Below are 25279 nucleotides of genomic sequence, written 5' to 3' on the forward strand. Positions count from 1 at the left end.
CAGTCAACGTGAAATGTTTTAATGGCTCCATATGTCCACAACCATACCATGATATGACAAATAATTTTTTTATTACAATATTGCAAAAAATATCATAATGATATAGCAATACTGATTTGCATATAAGAACACTTTATATATATTATATTATAGGAACACATACAGCACTATAAAAATGTTTTGGGCATCATAGAAATTTCAGGATATTGCTTTTTTCCTCCTACTGCAGGTCATCAGAACATGGATTTGAAATGACTAAAAATTCTTATTTCAACGAAAAAAAAAAGTCAAAGGATTTTTTTCTGACTAAATCAAGAGTGATATTGAACACTGATTATCAAGTTATGAACCTTATTTTCAAATGTAAAACAATACGAATGAAATGATTAATTGGTGGGTATACTGCCTTGTACATCACATAGTGACGACTCAGCAAGAAGACAATTGGAAAAGCGTATGGGCCTTGTCACACCTTGACAAGTTATCCATCATATGCTGACAGCCCTGTTTCCACCCAGCGGTCAGGGTCGGTATGGTATGGGTCATAACAGTTAAGTCTGGCTTGGCTTGCGTTTGCACCACCGGCGCATATAGATGCTGACACACAAAATCATCGCACATGTAGGTTTGCGTGCAGCCTTGCCATTTAGCATTTTTTTGAATTGAATCAAATTTTATTTTCGTCTTGGTGGCTCATGGGATTTATTGTCATGCAGAATGCTGAAGAATCGACTAATGCCTGTAATAAACGGGGACGTGAATGAATGAGGCGCTGTGACTCAACTTTTAATTTTCTTGTTGTGGTACAAAGCGCCGGTGTTCTCTAGTTCAGGCTGAGAAACACACCAGAGCAGACAAACACAGAGGGACTTATTTTAAAACCCTATGTTTCTTCAGCCATGACAAGGAACTAGTTTCAGATGTTTTCCAAAATCAAGACTTTTATGTGGATACATTTTCATCAGGCTGTAATGATGAATCCGACTGAAATGAACAGGTAAGATTAAGACTTTATATTTACTCAGTGTGTAAAAAGTAAGTCCCTTCGACTGCTCCCTTGTTTGTACTCGGGTCGCCACAGCAAATACAAGGTGGACCTGCATGTTGAATTGGCACAGGTTTTACGCCGGATGCCCTTCCTGACGCAACATGTAGAAATGTGGCAGGGGTGGGATTTGAACCCGGAACCTTCTGCACTGAAACCAAGTGCATTAACCACTTGGCCACCACCCCTATATTTACTCAGTGTGTGAATGGTTTTATTATTTGAAACAGTCTGAACTGTTCGGATGACTGCAGGTTTGAGGCAATCAATGGACAGCATCAGTGGACATATTTTAACTTATGAGTAACTTTCAAGAAATGTGTCAACAATCACATAACCTACCTACAACTTATGGCCCATGTATGCAGGACATATGAGCCATATGCTGGCATGCATCGAAAATATTGTGCATGCCCAAAAGTATTCAACAAACTCACCATACTGCGATGTGTACTAGCATGCATCAACATGCTCTTCATTTATATCAAACTTATCCATAAGTTATTAGACGTAAGCCAGCGTATTCGGCATATTTTTAACACGTCGGCATATGCAGGCTAAATCATCAATGTGTGACAGAGCCATTAGCCAATTGCAAACTGCTTTTCTCATAAATTGCAGAAGACCACCAAAAACTGTTTTCAAAAGTGAAAAGTAGTCACATATTAAAATATGTGACTACTTATTTATATCCATAGATAATAGCTACTTGACATCTTTTTATGCTTTTTAAATGACACACTTGGATAATTTGTAATCTCTGGTACAAATAAGAGTTATCATTTCAGAAAATATTTTTTATTTTCCCCATGATTTGAAGTGTATAATATCACAAGGACACCTTTTGTTAACTAAATCAGTTTAAAAAAGTAAATAAAAAATGTTGCCTGCTGTATCATTTTACTGCATCTCATCCCCAGTATTAAAAGTAAAACTTCTGACTTTAATTATATTCATTATTAAGTTTAATTATATTATTATTGTTATTATTATTATCGTTAATAATAATACCCTTTTCAGAGATTTTTTTTTTTTTATTAACAATAATAATCTCTGAAAAGGGTTAGAATAGTGTGTACTGTGCTACCTCCTTCTAGCCATATCACAACAGCTAACATGCCTCTGTAATTAGCCATGAGCCAGTTCTTCTCCTGCTTCCATTTACCTTCTCATGTTGTTGCCTTGGGCACTATTTGCCTGTGAATATTTCATTTTATTAAATACTGACTGCTGTAAGCACAAAGTAGTTGGAAGTCTTGCGAAACATTACTCTCTACCTTTGCTAGCATAGCTGTTACCTAGCATTGAGCATTTGCTGGCTCTAAAAAAAATTGCACGAGCAATGGATTTTATGCAGATTTCTGTTTCATTGGTGAAATTTAATTAAACAAAGAAGAAGTCTTGTTTTTTTTGATAGGTTGACTTCACCTTTGTGTAACACTGACTTTTGACACAGTGCAACTGTAAAGGCAGAATTAAAACAGCTACTCCTACTTTTGTGCCTTCTGGATCACTGAAATTACTTAATGACACCATGAAATGTGACAAAGCCATTGTTTATGTCACTTTTCTCAGAATGCCTACTGTGAAATACACCTGTTTACCTGGTGCCCGGTGCCTCCGTATACTATAACACTTAACCCCTTAACGCCTGAATTTATATAGCTGTATATAAAAAAAATGTTTTGTGTGTGTTTTTGCCTTTAAGTAGATGGTAAATAATATTGAGATTATTCATTTCACTTTTGCACAAAAAATAAATATTAATTTTGGTATTTTGGTAATGACTTTATGTTAGAATGTTATAATAATAATAATGGTATGTAGCAAATTTACGACAACAGGCATACTGGTCAATTTGGTATGTTGCATATTTGAGTCAAATATTGTAGCATATATGTGACAATAGGCGTTAAGGGGTTAAGTGGTCACTCAAAGCTTATTTTTTATTACTTTCACTCAAATGCAGAAATCAGAAAGTAAAAGAGCAGAAAATGATGACGTGATGAAAACCAGGACAAGGGAACAGAGAAGTGGGTGGAGCAGAAGCGGTGGGATTTACTCTCATCATGTGGCAATATGAATGTAAATGTGTTCTCGGCAGGAGGTTTTGGGGATTCAGACAGTGGCGGCACTTCAGTCTGTGTGAGCGTCTAAGCTTCTAGGTCAACTGCAAGACTGATTTTTCAGGGCAGTGGAGCAATCAGAAGCGGACAGTAAATAATGAAGGTTGAGGTTCACTGTGTAGCTGGTGAAGGTCAGAGTTAACGGTTCAGTGGTGACTATAAGATGGTCGTTTTCAAGGAAATGTCAAGGAAAGCTGTTATTAATTAAGTGAAGTTTATTTTACACGTCTGTACTGCACTTTTAAGGACGGTCAATCCGCCGTGCTCGTTGGTGTTCACACTTGGTGCAGTAATGCAACATAAATACGATCACAAACCTGAAATAACTCAGGGTGGCCTTTAATAGATGCTGTTATATTTTGTGGTGTATCATAAAAACAGGTAATCACAAAAATGGAGGAAGATTTTCTTTTTTTTTTTTCAAATAGGACTTGATACGAGAAAGAATTTTTACAAAACATCAATCAATCAATCAACTTTTTTCTTATATAGCGCCAAATCACAACAACAGTTGCCCCAAGGCGCTCCAGATTGCAAGGCAAGGCCATACAATAACCATGAAAACCCCAACGGTCAAAACGACCCCCTATGAGCAAGCACTTGGCCACAGTGGGAAGGAAAAACTCCCTTTTAACAGGAAGAACCTCCAGCAGAACCAGGCTCAGGGAGGGGCAGTCTTCTGCTGAGACTGGTTGGGGCTGAGGGAAAGAACCAGGAAAAGGACATGCCGAGAAGGGGGCAGAGATCGATCCACTAATGATTAAATGCAGAGTGATGCATACGGAGCAAAAAAGAAAGAAACAGTGCTCATGGGAACCCCCCACAGTCTACATCTAAAGCAACATAACCAAGGGATGGTCAGGGTCACCCGATCCAGCCCTAACTATAAGCCTTAGCGAAAAGGAAAGTTTTAAGCCTAATCTTAAAGTAGAGAGGGTATCTGTCTCCCTGATCTGAATTGGGAGCTGGTTCCACAGGAGAGGAGCCTGAAAGCTGAAGGCTCTGCCTCCCATTCTACTCTTACAAACCCTAGGAACTACAAGTAAGCCCGCAGTCTGAGAGCGAAGCGCTCTAATGGGGTAATATGGTACTATGAGGTCCCTAAGATAAGATGGGACCTGATTATTCAAAACCTTATAAGTAAGAAGAAGAATTTTAAATTCTATTCTAGAATTAACAGGAAGCCAATGAAGAGAGGCCAACACGGGTGAGATATGCTCTCTCCTGCTAGTCCCCGTCAGTACTCTAGCTGCAGCATTCTGAACCAACTGAAGGCTTTTTAGGGAACTTTTAGGACAACCTGATAATAATGAATTACAATAGTCCAGCCTAGAGGAAATAATGCATGAATTAGTTTTTTCAGCATCACTCTGAGACAAGACCTTTCTGATTTTAGAGATATTGCGTAAATGCAAAAAGGCAGTCCTACATATTTGTTTAATATGCGCTTTGAATGACATATCCTGATCAAAAATAACTCCAAGATTTCTCACAGTATTACTAGAGATCAGGGAAATGCCATCCAGAGTAACGATCTGGTTAGACACCATGCTTCTAAGATTTGTGGGGCCAAGTACAATAACTTCAGTTTTATCTGAGTTTAAAAGCAGGAAATTAGAGGTCATCCATGTCTTATGTCTGTAAGACAATCCTGCAGTTTAGCTAATTGGTGTGTATCCTCTGGCTTCATGGATAGATAAAGCTGGGTATCATCTGCGTAACAATGAAAATTTAAGCAATACCGTCTAATAATACTGCCCAAGGGAAGCATGTATAAAGTGAATAAAATTGGTCCTAGCACAGAACCTTGTGGAACTCCATAATTAACTTTAGTCTGTGAAGAAGATTCCCCATTTACATGAACAAACTGTAATCTATTAGACAAATATGATTCAAACCACCGCAGCGCAGTGCCTTTAATACCTTGACATGCTCTAATCTCTGTAATAAAATTTTATGGTCAACAGTATCAAAAGCAGCACTGAGGTCCAACAGAACAAGCACAGAGATAAGTCCACTGGTCCGAAGCCATAAGAAGATCATTTGTAACCTTCACTAATGCTGTTTCTGTACTATGATGAATTCTAAAACCTGACTGAAACTCTTCAAATAGACCATTCCTCTGCAGGTGATCAGTTAGCTGTTTTACAACTACCCTCTCAAGAATCTTTGAGAGAAAAGGAGGTTGGAGATTGGCCTATAATTAGCTAAGATAGCTGGGTCAAGTGATGGCTTTTTAAGTAATGGTTTAATTACTGCCACCTTAAAGGCCTGTGGTACATAACCAACTAACAAAGATAGATTGATCATATTTAAGATTGAAGCATTAAATAATGGTAGGACTTCCTTGAGCAGCCTGGCAGGAATGGGGTCTAATAAACATGTTGATGGTTTGGATGAAGTAACTAATGAAAATAACTCAGACAGAACAATCGGAGAGAAAGAGTCTAACCAAATACCGGCATCACTGAAAGCAGCCAAAGATAACGATACATCTTTGGGATGGTTATGAGTAATTTTTTCTCTAATAGTCAAAATTTTGTTAGCAAAGAAAGTCATGAAGTCATCACTAGTTAAAGTTAATGGAATACTCAGCTCAATAGAGCTCTGACTCTTTGTCAGCCTGGCTACAGTGCTGAAAAGAAACCTGGGGTTGTTCTTATTTTCTTCAATTAGTGATGAGTAGAAAGATGTCCTAGCTTCACGGAGGGCTTTCTTATAGAGCAACAAACTCTTTTTCCAGGCTAAGTGAAGATCTTCTAAATTAGTGAGACGCCATTTCCTCTCCAACTTACGGGTTATCTGCTTTAAGCTACGAGTTTGTGAGTTATACCACGGAGTCAGACACTTCTGATTTAAAGCTCTCTTTTTCAGAGGAGCTACAGCATCCAAAGTTGTCTTCAATGAGGATGTAAAACTATTGACGAGATACTCTAGCTCCCTTACAGAGTTTAGGTAGCTACTCTGCTCTGTGTTGGTATATGGCATTAGAGAACATAAAGAAGGAATCATATCCTTAAACCTAGTACAGCGCTTTCTGAAAGACTTCTAGTGTAATGAAACTTATTCCCCACTGCAGGGTAGTCCATCAGGGTAAATGTAAATGTTATTAAAAAATGATCAGACAGAAGGGAGTTTTCAGGGAATACTGTTAAGTCTTCTATTTCCATACCATAAGTCAGAACAGATCTAAAATATGATTAAAGTGGTGGGTGGACTCATTACTTTTGAGCAAAGCCGATAGAGTCTAATAATAGATTAAATGCAGTGTTGAGGCTGTCATTCTCAGCATCTGTGTGGATGTTAAAATCGCCCCCTATAAGTATCTTATCTGAGCTAAGCACTAAGTCAGACAAAAGGTCTGAAAATTCACAGAGAAACTCACAGTAACGACCAGGTGGACGATAGATAATAAATAAAACTGGTTTTTGGGACTTCCAATTTGGATGGACAAGACTAAGAGACAAGCTTTCAAATGAATTAAAGCTCTGTCTAGGTTTTTGATTAATTAATAAGCTGGAATGGAAGATTGCTGCTAATCCTCCGCCCCGGCCCGTGCTATGAGCATTCTGGCAGTTAGTGTGACTCGGGGGTGTTGACTCATTTAAACTAACATATTCATCCTGCTGTAACCAAGTTTCTGTTAGGCAGAATAAATCAATACGTTGATCAATTATTATATCATTTACCAACAGGGACTTAGAAGAAAGAGACCTAATGTTTAATAGACCACATTTAACTGTTTTAGTCTGTGGTGCAATTGAAGGTGCTATATTATTTTTTCTTTTTGAATTTTTATGCTTAAATAGATTTTTGCTAGTTATTGGTGGTCTGGGAGCAGGCACCGTCTCTACGGGGATGGGGTAATAAGGGGATGGCAGGGGGAGAGAAGCTGCAGAGAGGTGTGTAAGACCACAGCTCTGCCTCCTGGTCCCAACGCTAGACAGTCACAGTTTGGAGGATCCAAAAAAATTGGCCAGATTTCTAGAAATGAGAGCTGCTCCCTCTAAAGTGGGATGGATGCCGTCTCTCCTAACAAGACCAGGTTTTCCCCAGAAGCTTTGCCAATTATCAATGAAGCCCACCTCATTTTTTGGACACCACTCAGACAGCCAGCAATTCAAGGAGAACATGCAGCTAAACATGTCACTCCCGGTCCGATTGGGGAGGGGCCCAGAGAAAACAACAGAGTCCGACATTGTTTTTGCAAAGTTACACACCGATTTAATGTTAATTTTAGTGACCTCCGATTGGCGTAACCGAGTGTCATTACTGCCGACGTGAATTACAATCTTACCAAATTTACGCTTAGCCTTAGCCAGCAATTTCAAATGTCCTTTGATGTCGCCTGCTCTGGCCCCCGGAAGACAATTGACAATGGTTGCTGGTGTCGCTAACTTCACATTTCTCAAAACAGAGTCGCCAATAACCAGAGTTTGATCCTCGGCGGGTGTGTCGTCGAGTGGGGAAAAATGGTTAGAGATGTGGACGGGTTGACGGTGTACACGGGGCTTCTGTTTAGGGCTACGCTTCCTCCTCACAGTCACCCAGTCAGCCTGCTTTCCCGACTGCACGGGATCTGCCAGGGGGGAACTAACGGCGGCTAAGCTACCTTGGTCCGCACCGACTACAGGGGCCTGGCTAGCTGTAGAATTTTCCACGGTGCGGAGCCGAGCCTCCACTTCGCCCAGCCTGGCCTCCAAAGCTACGAATAAGCTGCACTTATTACAAGTACCGTTACTGCTAAAGGAGGCCGAGGAATAACTAAACATTTCACACCCAGAGCAGAAAAGTGCGGGAGAGACAGGAGAAGCCGCCATGCTAAATCGGCTAAGAGCTAGTAGCTACGCTAAGCTAGCGGATTCCCAAAAACACACAAAGTGAACAATGTGCAAATAATCCAGAGGTGATTCAGCAGAAGGAGTGCCCCAATCAAGGCACCAAACAGGCCATGAAGCAGCACAGGCAATGCACGACAACGGTGCTAAAAAAAATAAAATTAAAAAAATAAAAAATAAAAACGAAAGCGTTAGCAAGCTAGTTAGCCTGCCAACGCTAATGAAAGTTAGCTGATAAAAGTGCTCCGTCGCGATGTTTCGACATGGGGAAGGAGTTGTTTGGCGCCTGGAATCAATACCTCCTTTTCATTTGAACGTTTGGTGTCAATAATACACAATCATACATGTTGCATTACCAGCAGCCATTTTTCAACACGTGCAACTGGAATAGTGAAGTTAGACATTTTTAAACATCGTCCCAGCACCACCTTTATTTAATTTCAAAATTATATTCTTAAGATCATCTTCATACTTGAAAACCACACACACATATATAGGGAAATCACCAAAAGGAACATCATACATATGTTTTTTTCTTTTAATTACACCTATTTTGGGTGACTCAGTAAAAGTCAATTGTCAATGAGGGCCTCATTATTTTACTTACAACAGGAACCAGCCCCCTTATTGGCAACCAGCTTTTAATGACTTAGTGCTGAGCCACGCCCCCAAAACAAATATAAGCTAAGCTAAGACGCTAAATATAGAATTACTCATTAGAGCATGCATGAGTCTATTTGTAGGGTTCTATTGGATATTTTTGCCAACAAGAAGTGTTTTTAGCTTATGCCATACCGTTACATTATCGCTGTTTCTTCTGTGATGCCATTTTAATCTAAACTCAACGCTGGACTGGTGAAACATTGGGTCGTAACCCATCTAAAAATAAGGCCTAGGTTGAAAAATCCCAGAGTTTACCAATAAATAGCAAGCATGCTTGCTCTAATGTGTACCCATGGTTGTGCTGGTCCTAAAATGAGGTGTGGTCAGGCGAGGTGATACTGCATTGCTATCATGAGGCAGCAGAAAGTGAATATCCCTCGCACAAACAGTAAGCAATGTTGTCCCCCGTGCATACAATCTGTGTGTACACATACTTTTTTAGATAATTTGAATACAAACCTACCAAATAAACCTTACATGATGCATATTCATTACTGTAATAAATCCTATTTATTTGAAATGCATAATCCTCAGTTTTATGTATTTAGTATTAATATAATAGTATAATTATGTTACCTATACAAGATAAATGACATAGGTAACATAATTATTATGCAATTCAAACAATATACTTTATGTATTTTAAATAAATACTGTCATTATTATTGATTTAGAGTAATTATATTTATTAATACTAAATACATAAAACTGAGGATTATGCATTTCCAATAAATAGGATTAATGAATACGCATCATGTAAGGTTTATTTGGTAGGTTTGTATTAAAATGATCTAAAAAGTAAATGGGAATTTGTCATGTAATAAAATTACATAAATCTTAAAGGTTAGGGTAAATATTTCTGTGAGTGCATATGGTCTTGTTCAAAATTGGCTTCAGGGTCATGGACTATTTTTAGGCAACGTCCTTGATCCCCAAATTGTTCATGTGTGCATTTTAGTACCTTGATGACATCAGTGTATGTGTGTGTGAGAATATGAGGCATCTCTGTAAAGCACTTGGAGCATCTGATTGGAAAAGCACTTTAGAACTTTTCCATTCCTAAACTTTGAAGTCATAACTGTACTGCAAATACAGTCCATTTAAAACCATTACACCCTGCATAATAGACAATATTATTACAAAAAAGTGTTATATTTTTCTTTTAAAGCAGACCATTAAATTTATACATTTGGGGCCAACTATGAACATTATTATTCACTTGCCAGTAAAATTATGTCTCTTCGTTACTGATAAGGCAACGATTTTCATCAGTAATTTCATTTTGGCACTTTGGCCCCTGGCCATGGGGCAGCCCACAGTGTGCTATCAAGTGCTACGATATGCAAAAATCCTACCCCCCTTTTCATACATTATTAGACATTAAGACATCACAAAAGAGCAGGGAAAATTTAATAGGCCTAATCTTTTCCTGTTAAATAGATGATGAACTGCTTGATTGCGAAAGTTAAAGTAATCACAGTGGCAATACTTAAAGGCTTTTTTGGTCACATCATAGTTTAAATTAGTGTGTCACTTTCATGATTATGATGATACCTTAAATTAATTCATATTATATTTTCATAGCGCTCTCTACTTGGAAAAAGAAGACCATCAACGTAAGAATATTTTTACAACCGCACCAAATTCTCATTACGACTATTTTTTAAGCAAAAACTGTTCTTAAAACTGTACTTAACTTAAATATCATCTTAAAGTGCTCCATTTGTGCTGTAATTGTAGACTTGACAGTCGAGAAACAAAGGGGATATTTTTAATGAAATGGGGAAAAATGGAACATATGACAGTGTACATAACAGGCGCATTTTAAGCTAATTACTTTAATGAGGTTGGCTGTCAAATGGAAACAATATGAAATATTGTGGAGGAGATGAGGCTAAACCAGGGAAAAATAAATATGGCTTTGTTCAAAGATGGGGTATAAATTTAGCCGTGTGTTTGTGTACTTTTGTGTGGAAAAACAAACCACGTCTGAGTAAATGTGTCAGTGAAGAAATAGCTAAAGCTGCAATTTGAAAGGTTACAGAGAAAATACAATGTGAAGGAAGATGACCTTTTAAAATACAAAGAAGATGTACAGAAATACAACAATCACAATTGCAAATTAAGATGACTTTTACTGATTTTCTGAGGTAAAATTTTTAATACGATAATTAAAATTTTGACTTGTTTCAAACAATTAATTGTTTGAATTAAATAATTAATACAAAGAATTAATTCTAAGATTGAACTGTGTATTCCTTACCCATTTAAACAACCAAGTTATTGTACATGTTTGAGGCCAAAAGTATGCAATTAATAGGGCTTGGATGATACACTTTTCTCCCTCATTTTCAGAGTGCTTAGGTACTTTGACAAACTAAACATGAGAATTTAGTTTTTATATAAATCATTGCTTTTACAGCAATGTTTCTACAGACAAGTCAAGGAATTGACAAATTAATATTTACAACTCACTGGATATGTCTTGGATTTGCATTTGCATAAATCATTAAGAAATATAAACAGCTTGGTACTCACATTTTCACATTCACAAAACTTGAGTGACCACAAAAATGAGACGAGTGAGGGAAGCCACCAAGACACCAGACAGTCATTATAAGCCTCTGTGGTTATGAGTGGAAAAACTGTCCATAAAAGAACTTTTGTCCATTGAACAAGCACTCACAGCTTCATGAAGTTGTGACACAGAGAATGATTTTCAAACAAGAAAATGGATTAAATCTAGGCTTGAGTCTCCTATGTGTTTTCTGGCAAACTGTATCTGAAAATTTCATATCATTATTTAAAATAAAAACTTTTTCTGTGCTGCATAACTGGTAATGCAAAAGGCAAAAGGTGCGCTATGGACAGTTTCCCCAAGCACAGATAGAGAAGCCTATATAACTGCTTCAGAGTTGTCTGGATGTCTTGATGGCTTGTTGGCCCCCCAAAACGTGAATCTGTTGCAAATCGTGAATTTTCCCCAAAGCATTAATGAAAATTTACACAAACCGTGAAAATCCATGAACTGTTAATAGTTTTACTACAAACCATGAATAAAATAACCCCATAAAATGTGAACGTAGGTCTCACAAAATGTAAGTCACAAAATGCGAATATTATTACTGATATATATTGTCTTTTGGTTTAAGTCGTTTACAGGTCAATTACTTCAGGAAATCTTGATCGCAAACTTTATCTCCGCAACCTGTTGTTTGTGTGTGTGTGTGTGGGGGGGGGAGGGTTCAACGCAATCTTAATTTTCATGAGCTATACGTGCATATTTACAGTTTGTCCTATGGTCTATTAGATTAGATTAGATTAGATAAACCTTTATTCATCCCTCAATGGAGAAATTTCAGATTTCCACACTCACATTCCACATACTAACAGCAATTGATCTACAATTATTACTTGTTTACCGTAATAATGGCACACATCAGCATTAGGACAACACATATACATTTGACATTGTTTATGTGCACTAAACTTGAAACAGTCCGTTTTCCAATTGAGGTGATGTGAGTGTGTTGGTAGCCGCTGCAACTATCAAGTCGCGCTGCCTGCCAGCTTGGGAAAGAATGGAGACCAGCCACAGGAAGGGAGGGGCAGGAAAGAGGTGAGAGGTGAAAACTGGAGCATGCTTCAGTCCATGTGTAAGTCTGTCAGTTTATTGTCCTTGTGGGTTGAGATAAGAATGGAGCCAAATAATCTCACCAGAGCCTGGATAAATTCCTCTGGAGGTAAACAGTGGGCAATTGACCTTGATGCTAGATAGCCTGTAGTGTTGCAGCCGAGCAGTGAAAAACACTATTAACAGTTCCACTCGCACAGCCAAATCCCAATTATGAATTAAGAATATTCCCAATATTGAATTAAGAATATTCACCGGCCTCCGAAACCTTCAGCTTCAACTGCAAGGCATGCATCAGCTCCAAGGTGTCATCCAATTTGCGTCTGAGTTCAAGGGTCAACGCAGTCTGAGAATGCACTGCCTTGCCAACCTCGTTAATCATGACGGACAAGCGAGGGCCCATGGTTCTTGATGCCGCCGTCTTGCCAATTTTCCGGTAGATCAGGGCAGCACATAAGCCAAAAAGTACCAGCCCTGCTACCATGAGACCAAAAATGAATAAATCCTCGACATCCTCAATGGAGAAAGGCACCAAGCATGCCACACACCAGGAACTCTGGGAGTCGAGGACATAGCCTGCAGGATACGTTCCATCTGGGCAGGTAGGATCCCCCGGTCCTGACCTTCTTGTAGAAAAAATGGTGTCAATAGGGTTCAGAGACCAGCTGATCAATTCCATGATTAGTCCAATAGTAGTCCAATAGATCCAGAATCCAATATAGTTTTGAGGAATTCACAGTCTGGTGAAGTAGGGACTTGAAGGTTAAAAGCAGAGAGATAAGGGAGAGTGGAGGAGATGCGACCGCCCTCGTCGGAGTCCCAAGCTCTTTCCCTTGTGTCCATTAGTTGTACATTCATATTACTTGTACACTGCTGTTTAGTTACTATTGTATGTATATTTTTAAATGTTTTCATGAAAAACATTTAAAAATATATAATTTTCTCTCAATCATACTATTTATATGGCGGTTGTATCCATAATTCACAACGTATTGGCGATCTTAAATTCACTACGTGATATGTCATTCCAAGCAGTAGCTGCACAAAATATAATTACTTTTTATATAAGATATCATTGTTTTTTATGTTCAACTGTGCATTATATTTTTGTTTAATGTGAATTTTATATTCTTTAAAAACTAATTAGAAATGTTTTGAAATAAGTAAAATGTTCATACAATGAATACTTATAAATAGTTAAATCTAACACTGTAAAAATCCAGCTTGGGCTTTGAAGGAACTGACTGTAAATACGTTTTAGCAGAAATGCATTATCGTGTATTAATTATATATTCTTGGGTAATAGGCTAAAGTGTGCATCTTTTTTTTTTTTTTTACAGTCAAATAAAAAAAAATTGAGTCTGATTACTGACTGAACATTATCAGCAAATGTCAATTATTACATGACAGCTAATATACACTTTATAGAAAACATTTCACTCAAAAATAACACAACTTAGTGAGTGACACGTTCAGTATAATTAACAAATATAACGCCTCAAACCGTTGATATGATTATATATTTAATTAATATAACTGTCCATGTTGTGAAAGTGTCGTGACACGGACCCACAACAGGGGGCGTTAATGAACGGACAATGGATAAGCCAAAAAGTAACAATTTAATGTTGTGAATCGCACAACAACGTACAGACAATAACAATATGGTGGACTGTCAATCATACACCTGGTGACGTGTGGGCAGGCTCGACGATAGAAGACGCCTGGAGAGAGAAGAGCTGGATCCCCACACAGCTTCCAACACCAACGGAGCTGAAGAACACCGGAGCCGCCAAGCCCTGCGCCCCAGGTGGCCGCTGTCTTCAGCAGTCAGACCCGGTACTGCTGGCAGAGAACAGAGACAGTCCAGATGAGTGTGAGTTCGCACACTCAGTAATCCCACAGTCTGTATTAAGTAAAGGAGGGAAAACCTCCACCTCCAATCACACACACTCGTGCAGCTCCTGGTCAACCACTTATCTGGGTTGGGGTGTGAGGCGAAGCCGTCGCTGTCACACCAAACGCCAATCCCTCAGATAAGGACACACTCCAGGAAAACGGCTGCAACAGAAGTTCAGGTTATTACACACAAAGTGTCAGTCAGCAGAGAAATTACCTGAATGGTAGTTGATTTCTCGGCGAGGAGGTGGAGTTGCAGTCCGGTCTTTGTAGTGGTGGTGATGGGTGACAGCTTGTGTTGATTAATGACAGCTGTCACCTCCAGCAAAGCCGACGGCCTCTCGTGCTTGAAGCCTGCACTTCAAGCAGGGCGCCATCTTGTGGTGGTGGGCCAGCAGTACCTCCTCTTCAGCGGCCCACACAACAGTCCATTTGGTTTTTAATTGAACCTTATCATTAGGTACAGTCAAAAAGCCTATGGATTGTTACATGTACAGCTGTACACCTATATTGTCATTATTTATGTTATCATCATCATAATTATCATCTGACCTTGGGGGTCGGCAGGGGTGCGGGAGGGAAAGCTGAGAGTCTGGGGGGGGGGGGGGGGGGGTAAATCGGCCAATTTGTAAGAGACGGTGGTGGATTTTCCCCTAAGGTGTTCCTGGAGGAATGTGAAACGTAAGACCACGAACTGTGAATATGTACAAAACTTAAGTTAAATCGTGAAGAAATTTACATTTTGCGAGATGTGCGTTCACGTTTCATGAGATTTTTTCAGTATTCATGTTTTGCAATTGATGGTTTGCGGATAATTCACGATTTGCAGCAGATTCATGTTTTGGGGTGATGAACAGCCTTCTACTAGTCTCCTTCTTGCTCATTACTTGGTTGTTCAATAAACTGTACAAACAAACAAATTTGAATTAATCTTGCCAGCATCTCTTTATGATAAATTAAATTTGAATTCATTTTGTACATTTTCAGCATTTTTCAAATTATAACTGCACATGTACTGCTCTGAAAAATGCTTTTGTGTGTTGTGTTGACGAGCTGATATGAAGCTCTGAAAACAGATTTAGATGGTTAACAAAAGAGACAATTATCCAATTTGGATTCAACAAAATAAAATAAACATTACTCCCTGTGCCATGTTGTTTTTTTGCTTTTCTCATTCTGAGATTTTGCAGCATGATCAAAAAACATTTTTGTTAAAAAACCCAAACACTAATACCTCAATAAAAATTGGGAATCATGCATGACAGGTGATTGATTTTCCATCAGTGCCAGCAGATCCAGATGCAGTTTTAACAAATTGCAATATCTGGTTGGATTGCAGGACACCTCGTATGTCAAACCAAATCATATGACTTTAAAAGTATCATACATCCTCCTTCATTGCTGTATTTGTGTGACATTTAATATTAAAGTCACATTTGATGACAATAATTTGTTATATTGCATCTGCAGCGCCAAAGTAACGTCTGTTTGAACGGCATTATTTCTGAACAGTTCAGGAAGTCGCGAGCGATACTTGGACGTTTCTCTCAGCTGTAATTGACACCACTGGGTAAAGGGAGCTGGTGCTCCAGTAGCTTGGTGCCATAACAGATCATAAATCAGCAGTGTAACCTTGTCATACCCTATAATGGCACTGATTAGTCTTAACACAAAGACAGCCACACAACTGAATGCGTACTTTGTGCTCATCTGCAACAGTGTTGAAAGGACAGGCCAAATCTGTGCCTGATTCTGAAAATTCCTGAGTAGCTGGAGGGGCCAAGAGCCGAAGAAATGGCAGCGAATAAATGCACACCGTGTTCCAATAAAATGACAATGACAAGGGGATTTTTTTATTTTTTGCTCAACATACCACAGTTGACCTACCTTTGTGATATTCTCGTGTACTTTAAAACAAGAGTTGTGTCATGTAACAAAGATGTTGTGTTCTGTTCCTCCCCCTCCCTCCTTGTCTTCTTTGCCATCAGGTCTCCACGTAATGGAGCGAGAATGAACAGAGAGCGGCTTAAAAAAAAGCATGAACTGGAGGTTTATTGAGGTCATCTGCTTCCTGTTTATATGGGACCATATAACAGTTCAGTCTTCCCGCCAGGATCCGTCGGCCGCTGAGCAACATGTCACCAAGCAATATGACTGGCTCATCTCTGACCGTGGACCTTTCCACCACTCCCGGAGTTACCTGTCCTTTGTGGAACGATTCCGCCAAGGATATACAACCAGATATAAAATTTATAGGTGAGTTGACTTTTTGCCCACATAGTGTGATAATGTCATCCGGGCTTTTTGGCAGATTGTTGAAATTCCTTTTTCTAGGCTGAGGTTTGAATTGTAGTTGTTGTGGGTATGCTTATGTATCTATAGAATAAAGTTTCAGCAAATTAACCCTTGGGACATAAGAGATTTGATTAGATAGAACTTTATTGATCCCTTGGGAAGACTCCCTCGGGGAAATTGAGGCTCTAGCAGCATTGTAGAACCTCAAGTGTTCAAACACAGGGTAAGAAACACACAGAGCATCAAAATTGACAGTAAAAACGAAAAAAAAACAGCAAATATAAATACCAGACATACTGATCTCTACTGGTTTACTGGCTACTACTGTTCCTCTCCTTCCCGTCCTCTGTCTTCCTGTTACTCCTCCTCCCCCAGAGTGAGGAGTTGTACAGTCTGATGGCGTGAGGGACACAGGAGTTTTTCAGTCTGTTGGTCCTGCCCTTGGTAAGGAGCAGTCTGTGGCTGAAGAGGCTCCTCTGGTTGCTGATGACGGTGTGCAGAGGATGACTGGCATAATAAATATTTGTAGTTTATTAATAAATCCCTAGATTAGAAACAGTTTCCAGTGACCTTGACCAAAAATACCAGCGTTGCCCACAATACATAATGTACAGCATAGGTGTTAATGCTCACAAGTAGTTTGTGGCTAGAAATAACTTTAACTTCTATTAGACATTGTGTTGGCAGGAGGCATTTGTGTCACCTGATTAATAAGGCATGACATCTCTGAAATTGAAAAACTCTTGCCTTATGAAATTGCAATTAGAATTTTGGATAATTTCATTTGCTGATGATTAGTTGTTTTATTTGATACACAGTACTATATGTATAATGTTGTGGAACTGGGTTCCGACAGGAAAAATAAAGTGTCACACAAAAATGACATTAAGTCAAGTGAATTGCCCATAAGGGCAAGGGACCCAACTGTTGTGAAAGTGTTGGAACACGGACCCACAACAGGGGGCGCAAATGAACGGACAATGGAGGAAGTCAAATAGCACTTTTACTGTTGTGAAATAAGCACAACAAGCATGACAGATTACAATAGAAAATAATAAAGTCAATTCACAAAGGTGTCATGTGGGCAGGCTCGAAGATAGAAGACGTCTGTCCAAAGCAGAACCGGAACCACACGATTTCCTCCGCCACCGAACCCCGGGAATACTGGAGCCGCCAAGTCCCGAACTCCCAGGTGGCCACTGCCTCCGCTTGTCGGATCTGGTACTGCTGGCGAGGAACAAAAACAGTTAGATGTGGGTGCATTTGTTGTGTGGGCCGCTGAAGAGGAGGTACTGCTGGCCCACCACCATTAGAGGGCGCCCTGCCTGGAGTGCGGGCTCCAGGCACCGGAGGGCGCTGCCGCCTTACAGGAGCAGCCAGGATGACAGCTGTCACCCATCACTGGAGACAGCTGATTCTAATCAACAGGGAGGTATATCAGCAGGATGGCATCTCCACCTCATTTGCCGAGATATCGCCTAATCAAAGAGGTAACAATCTCTGCCCAAACATATAAATAACCATTGTTGTATTTCTTGTTGAGTATTTGTAGGACAGCAGACTTCTGACAACAGTTGGATAAGTACTCACCTTCCTACACTCCTGCATTGTTGTTAACGAGAGGTGGAGGTAGACTCTCCACCCTCCGTGTTGCTGGGTGCAGCCGCATCCACACCTGACTGTTTTTGTTCCTTGCCAGCAGTACCGGATCCGGCGAGCGGAGGCAGTGGCCACCTGGGAATTCGGGACTTGGCGGCTCCAGTATTCCCGGGGTTCGGTGGCAGAGGAAATCGGGTTGGTTCCGGTTCGACTTGGACAGACGTCTCCTATCGTCGAGCCTGCCCACACGACACCGTTGTAAATTGGACTCAGTCTCAATATTGTAATCGGCTGTGTTGTTGTGCCTGTTTTCACAACAGTAAAAACAGTGTTATTTGACTCCTCCATTGTCCGTTCATTTGCACCCCCTGTTGTGGGTCCGTGTTCCTACACTTTCCAACACGGATGGTGAAAAAAACCACCTCCACCTCTTGTCAGGAAAATGTGAGTACTTATCAAAAAGGGTTCAATAAAGTCTCCAGCTGCAAGTACTCACCAACCACTGTCAAAACACAAGCAACAAAGTCACTGTCTGAAAGACAACACAACGGCTGAGTTCGTTACCTCCTCGGTAGAACGATATCTCGGCAAAGAGGTGGAGATGACGTCTTGCTGATATACCGATGCAGATCAGATGAGTGGTGACAGCTGTCATAGGTGATGAGTGTCAGCTGTCACCCCGGCTGCTCCTGTGAGGCGGCAGCGCCCTCTGGTGCCTGGAGCCCGCACTCCAGGCAGGGTGCCCTCTGGTGGTGGTGGGCCAGCAGTACCTCCTCTTCAGCGGCCCACACAACACCAACTGTAAGTTCATTTTTGGCTGTCAACCCATTAGTGCAGTACACTGTTAAAATAATCAGGGTGATTCAACTTAAAAACTTAACTTCAAATTCTGCCTTAAAAAATAAGCTCAAATTCAAGAAAAGCTTTTATCCAACTCAGGAAAGCAAGTTATATAAATTGCCCAGTTATATAAGTTGCCAAGTGGACAACTTGTGTAACAGGAAGGTAAGTTATACAAGTTGCACAATTGGCAACTTGTATAACTTACCTTCCTGAGTTGAATAAAAGCATTTCTTGAAGTTGTGTTTATTTATGTTTCTTCCATTTATTAATTGTATTAGCTCAACCAATAATTTTCACCACTTTTTCTCAAAATTGGAGTAACTATAACTTTTAACCCCATCACCATTCTTGCTGTTTTTACCCCAAAACTCCCTAATATTGAGTCATAGATACTCCAAACTATACCTTTTTGGAACATTTATGATCAGACAAATAATGTGGTATAGTTTTCAATATGATTGGAGCATCTTTTAATTTTGACCCCTGTGCAATTCTTCCATTCTTCCATTCCTGGCAGCCTACTGAAATTCAAGTGGCCAATCATTTTTTCAAAAGAACAATGTCTCAGCAGTACTTGTGGGAAATTTGTTACTTCTGTTACCATTTGCAGGATTGTTTCAGTTATCTGCTGCACTACATTTCAAATGACTAAACAGTCCGGACCTTGCCACACATTTAGGCAGCTTTAATTGCCATTGAGCGGGTGATGTGAGTACTTCAGGGCTTCTTTACGTTTCCTACTTGAAACAAAAAATTCAGTAAAAAAAAAAGGCATTAATAAATGCAGAAATGCATGATTTTTTGGAAGGCAGATTTTTTACCTCCCAGTATTAATGCAAAGAAAAATTAGATTTTGAGAGTTTTGTGGTTCTTGAGTTGTAGGATGCGGAAGGTTTTGCCGGACGGAGGGAAGGATGGATGGATGGAAGGACAGCGATTTCTCTTGACAAGTGCAATTTATAGTTTTGTGTGTGTGTGTGTGTGTGTGTGTGTGTGTGTGTGTGTGTGTGTGTGTGTGTGTGGGGGGGGGGGGGGGTAATTCAAGTTAAAACTCTTGAATTTTAACGTCGCACCCATGCACAGACACAGGACATGCCCCAGTTCTGCTTTCGGACCTATGTGTTCATCTGTCCATGTGTGAACAAAATATCTGGACTTTGGACTGCAATGATTGAGGACTAGTGAGTGACAGTGTGATTAAAGTTTGAGAATTTGGTTAAATGCAAAGGTAGTAGTTCGAGGACTTGGTTGAAGATACACCTAAGGTTAATCATGCATCACCTTTTGGGCACCTTCACACATAGTATGAATAAGTACAAATCAGGGCAAATCACGGCGTAACAGCTCGTATGAGTGAACCACGAAAACATCAAGCTGACGCCAGGAGAGACACATGGTCAGGCAGACGGGAACACAATGCGAACAGCTGGAGCATGTGTAACCACATCGCACATCTGCTGTGAAAATAAATAAATAAATAAATGCCACCCAAGGGATTCGAACCTGCAATTTACAAAATCTCTGATAAAAAACAACACTGCATTTTACTGAATCCCTCTTACTGAGTGCACAAAACAAGTATAAACCGTCTGTTCCTCTGTAGATGACCCATGGTCACAGAGGTACTGTCATGAAATGACATGAATGGAGCACTGCTCTCTTATCATGTCCTCATCTGCTGGCCTAGCATGTCCAGCCTGCCCAACGTGCATGTCCGGACTGACACGTGTGTCCTTTGGACGTCGCGCTGCAGGAAAGGCAACACATCATGTGGAACAGAGCTCACGTGGGTGGGTGACATGACATTCAGATCGCCCACTGCATGTTATGATCTGACGGTCCATTTCACCTGGGGCAGCCTGTCAGTGTGCGCACTGTGTGCTTGCTCATTGCAGCCCATTGCAACAGTGATGTATGTTTTTATGTATGTCCACATGAGGACAGCAAGCAGACACACGCACGTCAAGGTGGACAGTTGTAAGTTCATGTCTGTCCAAACACGGTACATGTTCCCCAGCTGTGATGTCCAGAAGCAGAGATCTCAACAGCTGCGGCTGTCGGTGGCCATGCCCCCTGTCAGTTCAGCGCACACACCAACATGTCACTCTCTGTGTCTGTGTTATGTAATCATTTGTAGTTATTTTTATTGCTATTCAGTTATCCCCCCCATCTGCAACACATCTGCCACGTGTTGCGGATGGGGGGTGGGAGCGCAACAAATGTGCGATTCACACGCACGGTTGTGGGGGGAGTCGACACTCTGGCACGCCACATATGCGTTGCTGTTTTGCAATGCCACACTCTTGGGGGCACTTCGACAAATTTCACATCCAGCTCAAAAGTGATTGTCTGCTCATTATCTTCATGCTGAGTGCTCAAATGGCCACAAATTTTCTAAGTGTCGGGCGAGCGGTGTTAGATGTTCATGTGTGTCACCTGGAATTTGGCCGACACCTGCTGCGAGAGGGATCGAATGGGCTCTTACAGTGCACACTCCGTCTTTCAGCCGCTGGTGTGTGTAAATAGTTGTAGGAGGCATACAGTTCCTGTTTTGTGTGCAGTTCAGCCACATTCTTACTATGTATGAAGGGGCCTTTTGATTGGTCACATGACCTTTGATCTTGGGTGGCACTCACAGGTCAAACTGATGGTCAGAAATGCTTAACTCAAAACATTTGGAGTGAATATGGATTATACATTGTGGAAAGGTTGCATGAAGTGGTTCCATTTTGGGGAGATCAAGTGTCAAGGCCATACAAAGCATAATTATTGTATCACTTCATCACAAAGAATTAATTTGCATGAATCAATGGGGCTTTGAACTCTCTGAATGGCCATTCTAGTCTTTGATTTGTTTTGAATTGGAGCAAGGATTCGTACATAATTTCTGTCTTTAGTCGTTGAAGTTGTAGATAAAGAAAACACTTGAAGATTGTGTTTCGTAGCACATTATGTAATTATAACACATTTTGTTATCCAAAGAATGCCACCAAGTTTTTCTGCCACGACTCAACCTTCTTTTTTGTATTCTTGTAGACATAATATATTCTGAAATTCAATAATTACATCGTGCGTCATATTTTCCACTTTGTAATTTCTTCTGCGCCTTTACGCCACAAATCTCCTCACAGCACACATGCAGGAGTCAAGGTAGATAAAATAGAAGGCTGGGAATCGCCTTTCTCAGCTGATGTGCTTTTATTTGGTACATTCATCTGCAGGCTGCAGACTCGCAGAGAGTCATTTGCCACCTTCCTTTGGCACTTTTTTCAGAGTCCCTTCTCTCTCTTTTCCTCCATCTTTCTTTCAGTAGCTTCTCAAGCATTCAGTCTCTGCAGGTTTTCCCCGACTTGATATTGTCACACAAACAGTAAATAATGTATTTGCATAATGCGTAACCTGCCAGAGTGGGATGTTGCACAGAGACATGAATCTCAGAGGTGGAATATCAGACGCTGCCTTCTACAGGCGCCGTAGGAGAGCTGAGTGATTTATTAAAACAGTGTGTATGTTTGCATGTTGTGTGCTGCTGGCAATGTTGTTGAGCCCATGTGGTTCCTGTTGTTGTTGGGATTTTCTACTCCTGCCTAACAATTAGTGGCTTCAAATTCACCCATCAGGGTAAGATATCACGTTCTACACGACAAGACAACTCGGTCTCACTTTAATGCAGTGAAAGGTTTTATGGACTTCTCATTAAAATTTAAATGAGACAGCGATTAGCAATCCATACTCACGCTCGCCAGAACTGTCAAGTGAAGTTTAAGGATTGACGATGAAAACTTTAGATAACCAGGCAGATGTTTCTGACAGCGCATTGTGATCTGCTACTTTACAAGCCATCACCAAAGCTGATTTTGGGACTTGTATCAACTTGTTTTTTGGTGCCAATTTATTCCCAGTTTAATCAGTTCAATTCTATTCTCTATTAAATGTATTCATATGGCATCAAATCACAACATAAATGGTGGTGCCCCCAGTGGTGCCCCCATTGGCACCACATGCTTCTTTAAAACCAGTCAACACATTTAGAGAGTCTCAGGTGTCACAAAGTGTATTTTCAACACTTTTTGTCTGGGTTCCATCTGGGTGCTCCGGCTTCCTCCCACATCCAAAGATATGCAGGTTGGGTGGAGTGGAAACTTTTAAATTGACCATAGGTGTGCGTGCGGGTGTGAATGTGACAGACTGCCATCCTATCCAAGACAAGATCTACCACACCTCATGCCCAGTGACTGCTGGGATAGGGTACAGCCCCCCCGTGAACCTTAATTGGACTAAGCAGGTATAGAATTTAGATGGAGGGATGCATGACTGTGGTAGGACTGTGGCAGGACTGTCACATATAGTATGTGATAAAACTGCTTTTCTCTCCAAAATCATTGTGACAGTTGCCAACCTAGTTCCCTCAGTAACAATGTACTTGAAGGTATTGTCATAATAGTGACATAACACAGTCATAAGCGTTACATGACACAATCATGAACGTGTCATAAACATGGGGATGCATGACTGTGGTAGGACTGTGGCAGGACTGTCACATATAGTATGTCAGTATGTGTCATAAACATTATGTCAATGTCATAAATGTTTATGACTGCTGTCATTAAGTGTCATTCAGGATTTTATAATGACAACTGGATATTTTTGGGTTGTCTTAAATATGACAACTTGATACTAATCAAAGTGACATAGCCAGAAATTGTCTTTGGCCTTTTTGGTCTTCAGTTGTATGCCAACTTGTCATTACAAAAACTTTAATGACTTTAATTCTCCTGCAAAGATATCAGCATGGTCTAACTCTGTCCAGTGACCTCATGATTCCATAAGCTCTTCCCAGGCATGTCTCAACCTCAAAGGCCGAGGACTCTGAGACAATTTTTGTTCCATACAGTGTTGGACACGATATATAGTGTCACATCGAAGCAAAATGTCAAGACATCCAAAACGTGTTGGAACTAAACCAACACAGGTTAGCAATGGGTCTCGTGTTAGCACCTCAGCTCAGTCAGCTCTTGAAGTCACAACAATGACTTATGCCTTGGAACATAAGCCAAGTAGTTGTGACCTATGAGGGAAAAGGGCATTTACATTTCATTTATTGACATGTTGTGGTATGATTCCAAATATTATTGTGTAAATTGTGCAAATTGAACCAAAGGAAAAGTCCAGTATCAAAGCAACAGCCTATAGCTGTGAAAGCACCCCAACTGATACCCTTCTAATATTGTTCCACTTTTGTGATCTTAACCATCTGCTGTGCTTGATACAGTAGGATTGAGTATTTACAATACACTGTAATTACTGCAGTATCCTAACTTTAAAACTGTTAAAATGTCACATGTAATAAGTGATTCCATGGTGTTTCTCTGTGATTTCACTCCAATGGGGCCCAAGTTCATTTTCTTATTTAGTAAATCTTCATGTGATGAGGAAAGGAAATCAGTGACATCAGCTGTTGCAGTGTTTGGTTGGAATTAAATCATATACACCCTCAGTCTTCTATGGCACATTACTGCCCGACCGTACTCTACTCTAACCAGCAATGAGGACTGAATTGCTTTGTAAATTTCCCCGGGGACTTTCTCTGCCTTGATGATTTAGCGGTGGAAAGTGGCTGAATCAGATTTGCAGAGAGACAAAGCATCCATTGCTTTCGGGTTCCCTTAACATGAAAGAATACCCTGGAGGCCAACTGCACGGACAATGCCAACCCGATCAGCGACAAACAAATCAGGCCCTCCCCCTTTTTTTTTTGTTTTAAATAGCACCGGCACGGTGCCTAATTTGAAGGATAAACACAGATTTAGGATGTGCTCGCCTCATGTCTCAGCCTTTGTAAAGGTCACAATCACTTGAAAGGGAAAGTCACACTCCAAGGCACCAATTATCCTCTCCCTCAAGCCTTATGTCCCTTACAGATATGATTGGAGTGCTTTCGCCAGAAGAAATACTCACTGGCATGTTAGTGCTGATTGTAATCTTCCAGAGTTTCATTTTCTTCCCCTTTCTGGAAAGCATCAGCGTACAGTTCCTTTATGGCATTCATCAGTCACAAAACAGCCACTTTGGCCGCTTGCTGAATGCAGTACTCGTATTAGACCCGCAGCTGAGTAATGTGTATCAACGTGGGATTCAGTTAGCAGTGAAATTCGATGGCCTGCTTTGCTTTCACTAGCGGCTCTCGTTGTGTTGCTTGTACTCTATTATGGGGTCGAATGTGTTTCACATGATGCGTGTTCACTATTTGGTCTTTGTTCGCACAGCTCTGTCTCAGGTTTTTCTTTTGTGTGTGGCTGAGTGAAAATCCAATATAAATGCAAATCCACTAGCCACT

The 25279-nt window shown here is 40.4% G+C and overlaps 1 protein-coding gene across 1 annotated transcript in view; it reads left to right on the plus strand.

Annotated features, from left to right (window-relative positions):
- The window catches only part of brinp1 (bone morphogenetic protein/retinoic acid inducible neural-specific 1), a 424567-nt gene that overhangs the window by 115957 nt on the left and 283331 nt on the right, over positions 1-25279 (plus strand). Inside the window, exon 2 of the mRNA XM_034193082.1 lies at positions 16194-16461. Coding sequence (XP_034048973.1) covers positions 16244-16461 — 218 coding nt within the window. The 5' untranslated portion in view covers positions 16194-16243. The remainder of the gene's footprint in view (positions 1-16193; positions 16462-25279) is intronic.

This window comes from Thalassophryne amazonica, chromosome 17, assembly GCF_902500255.1.
Source record: "Thalassophryne amazonica chromosome 17, fThaAma1.1, whole genome shotgun sequence".
Classification (NCBI taxonomy): Eukaryota; Metazoa; Chordata; class Actinopteri; order Batrachoidiformes; family Batrachoididae; genus Thalassophryne; species Thalassophryne amazonica.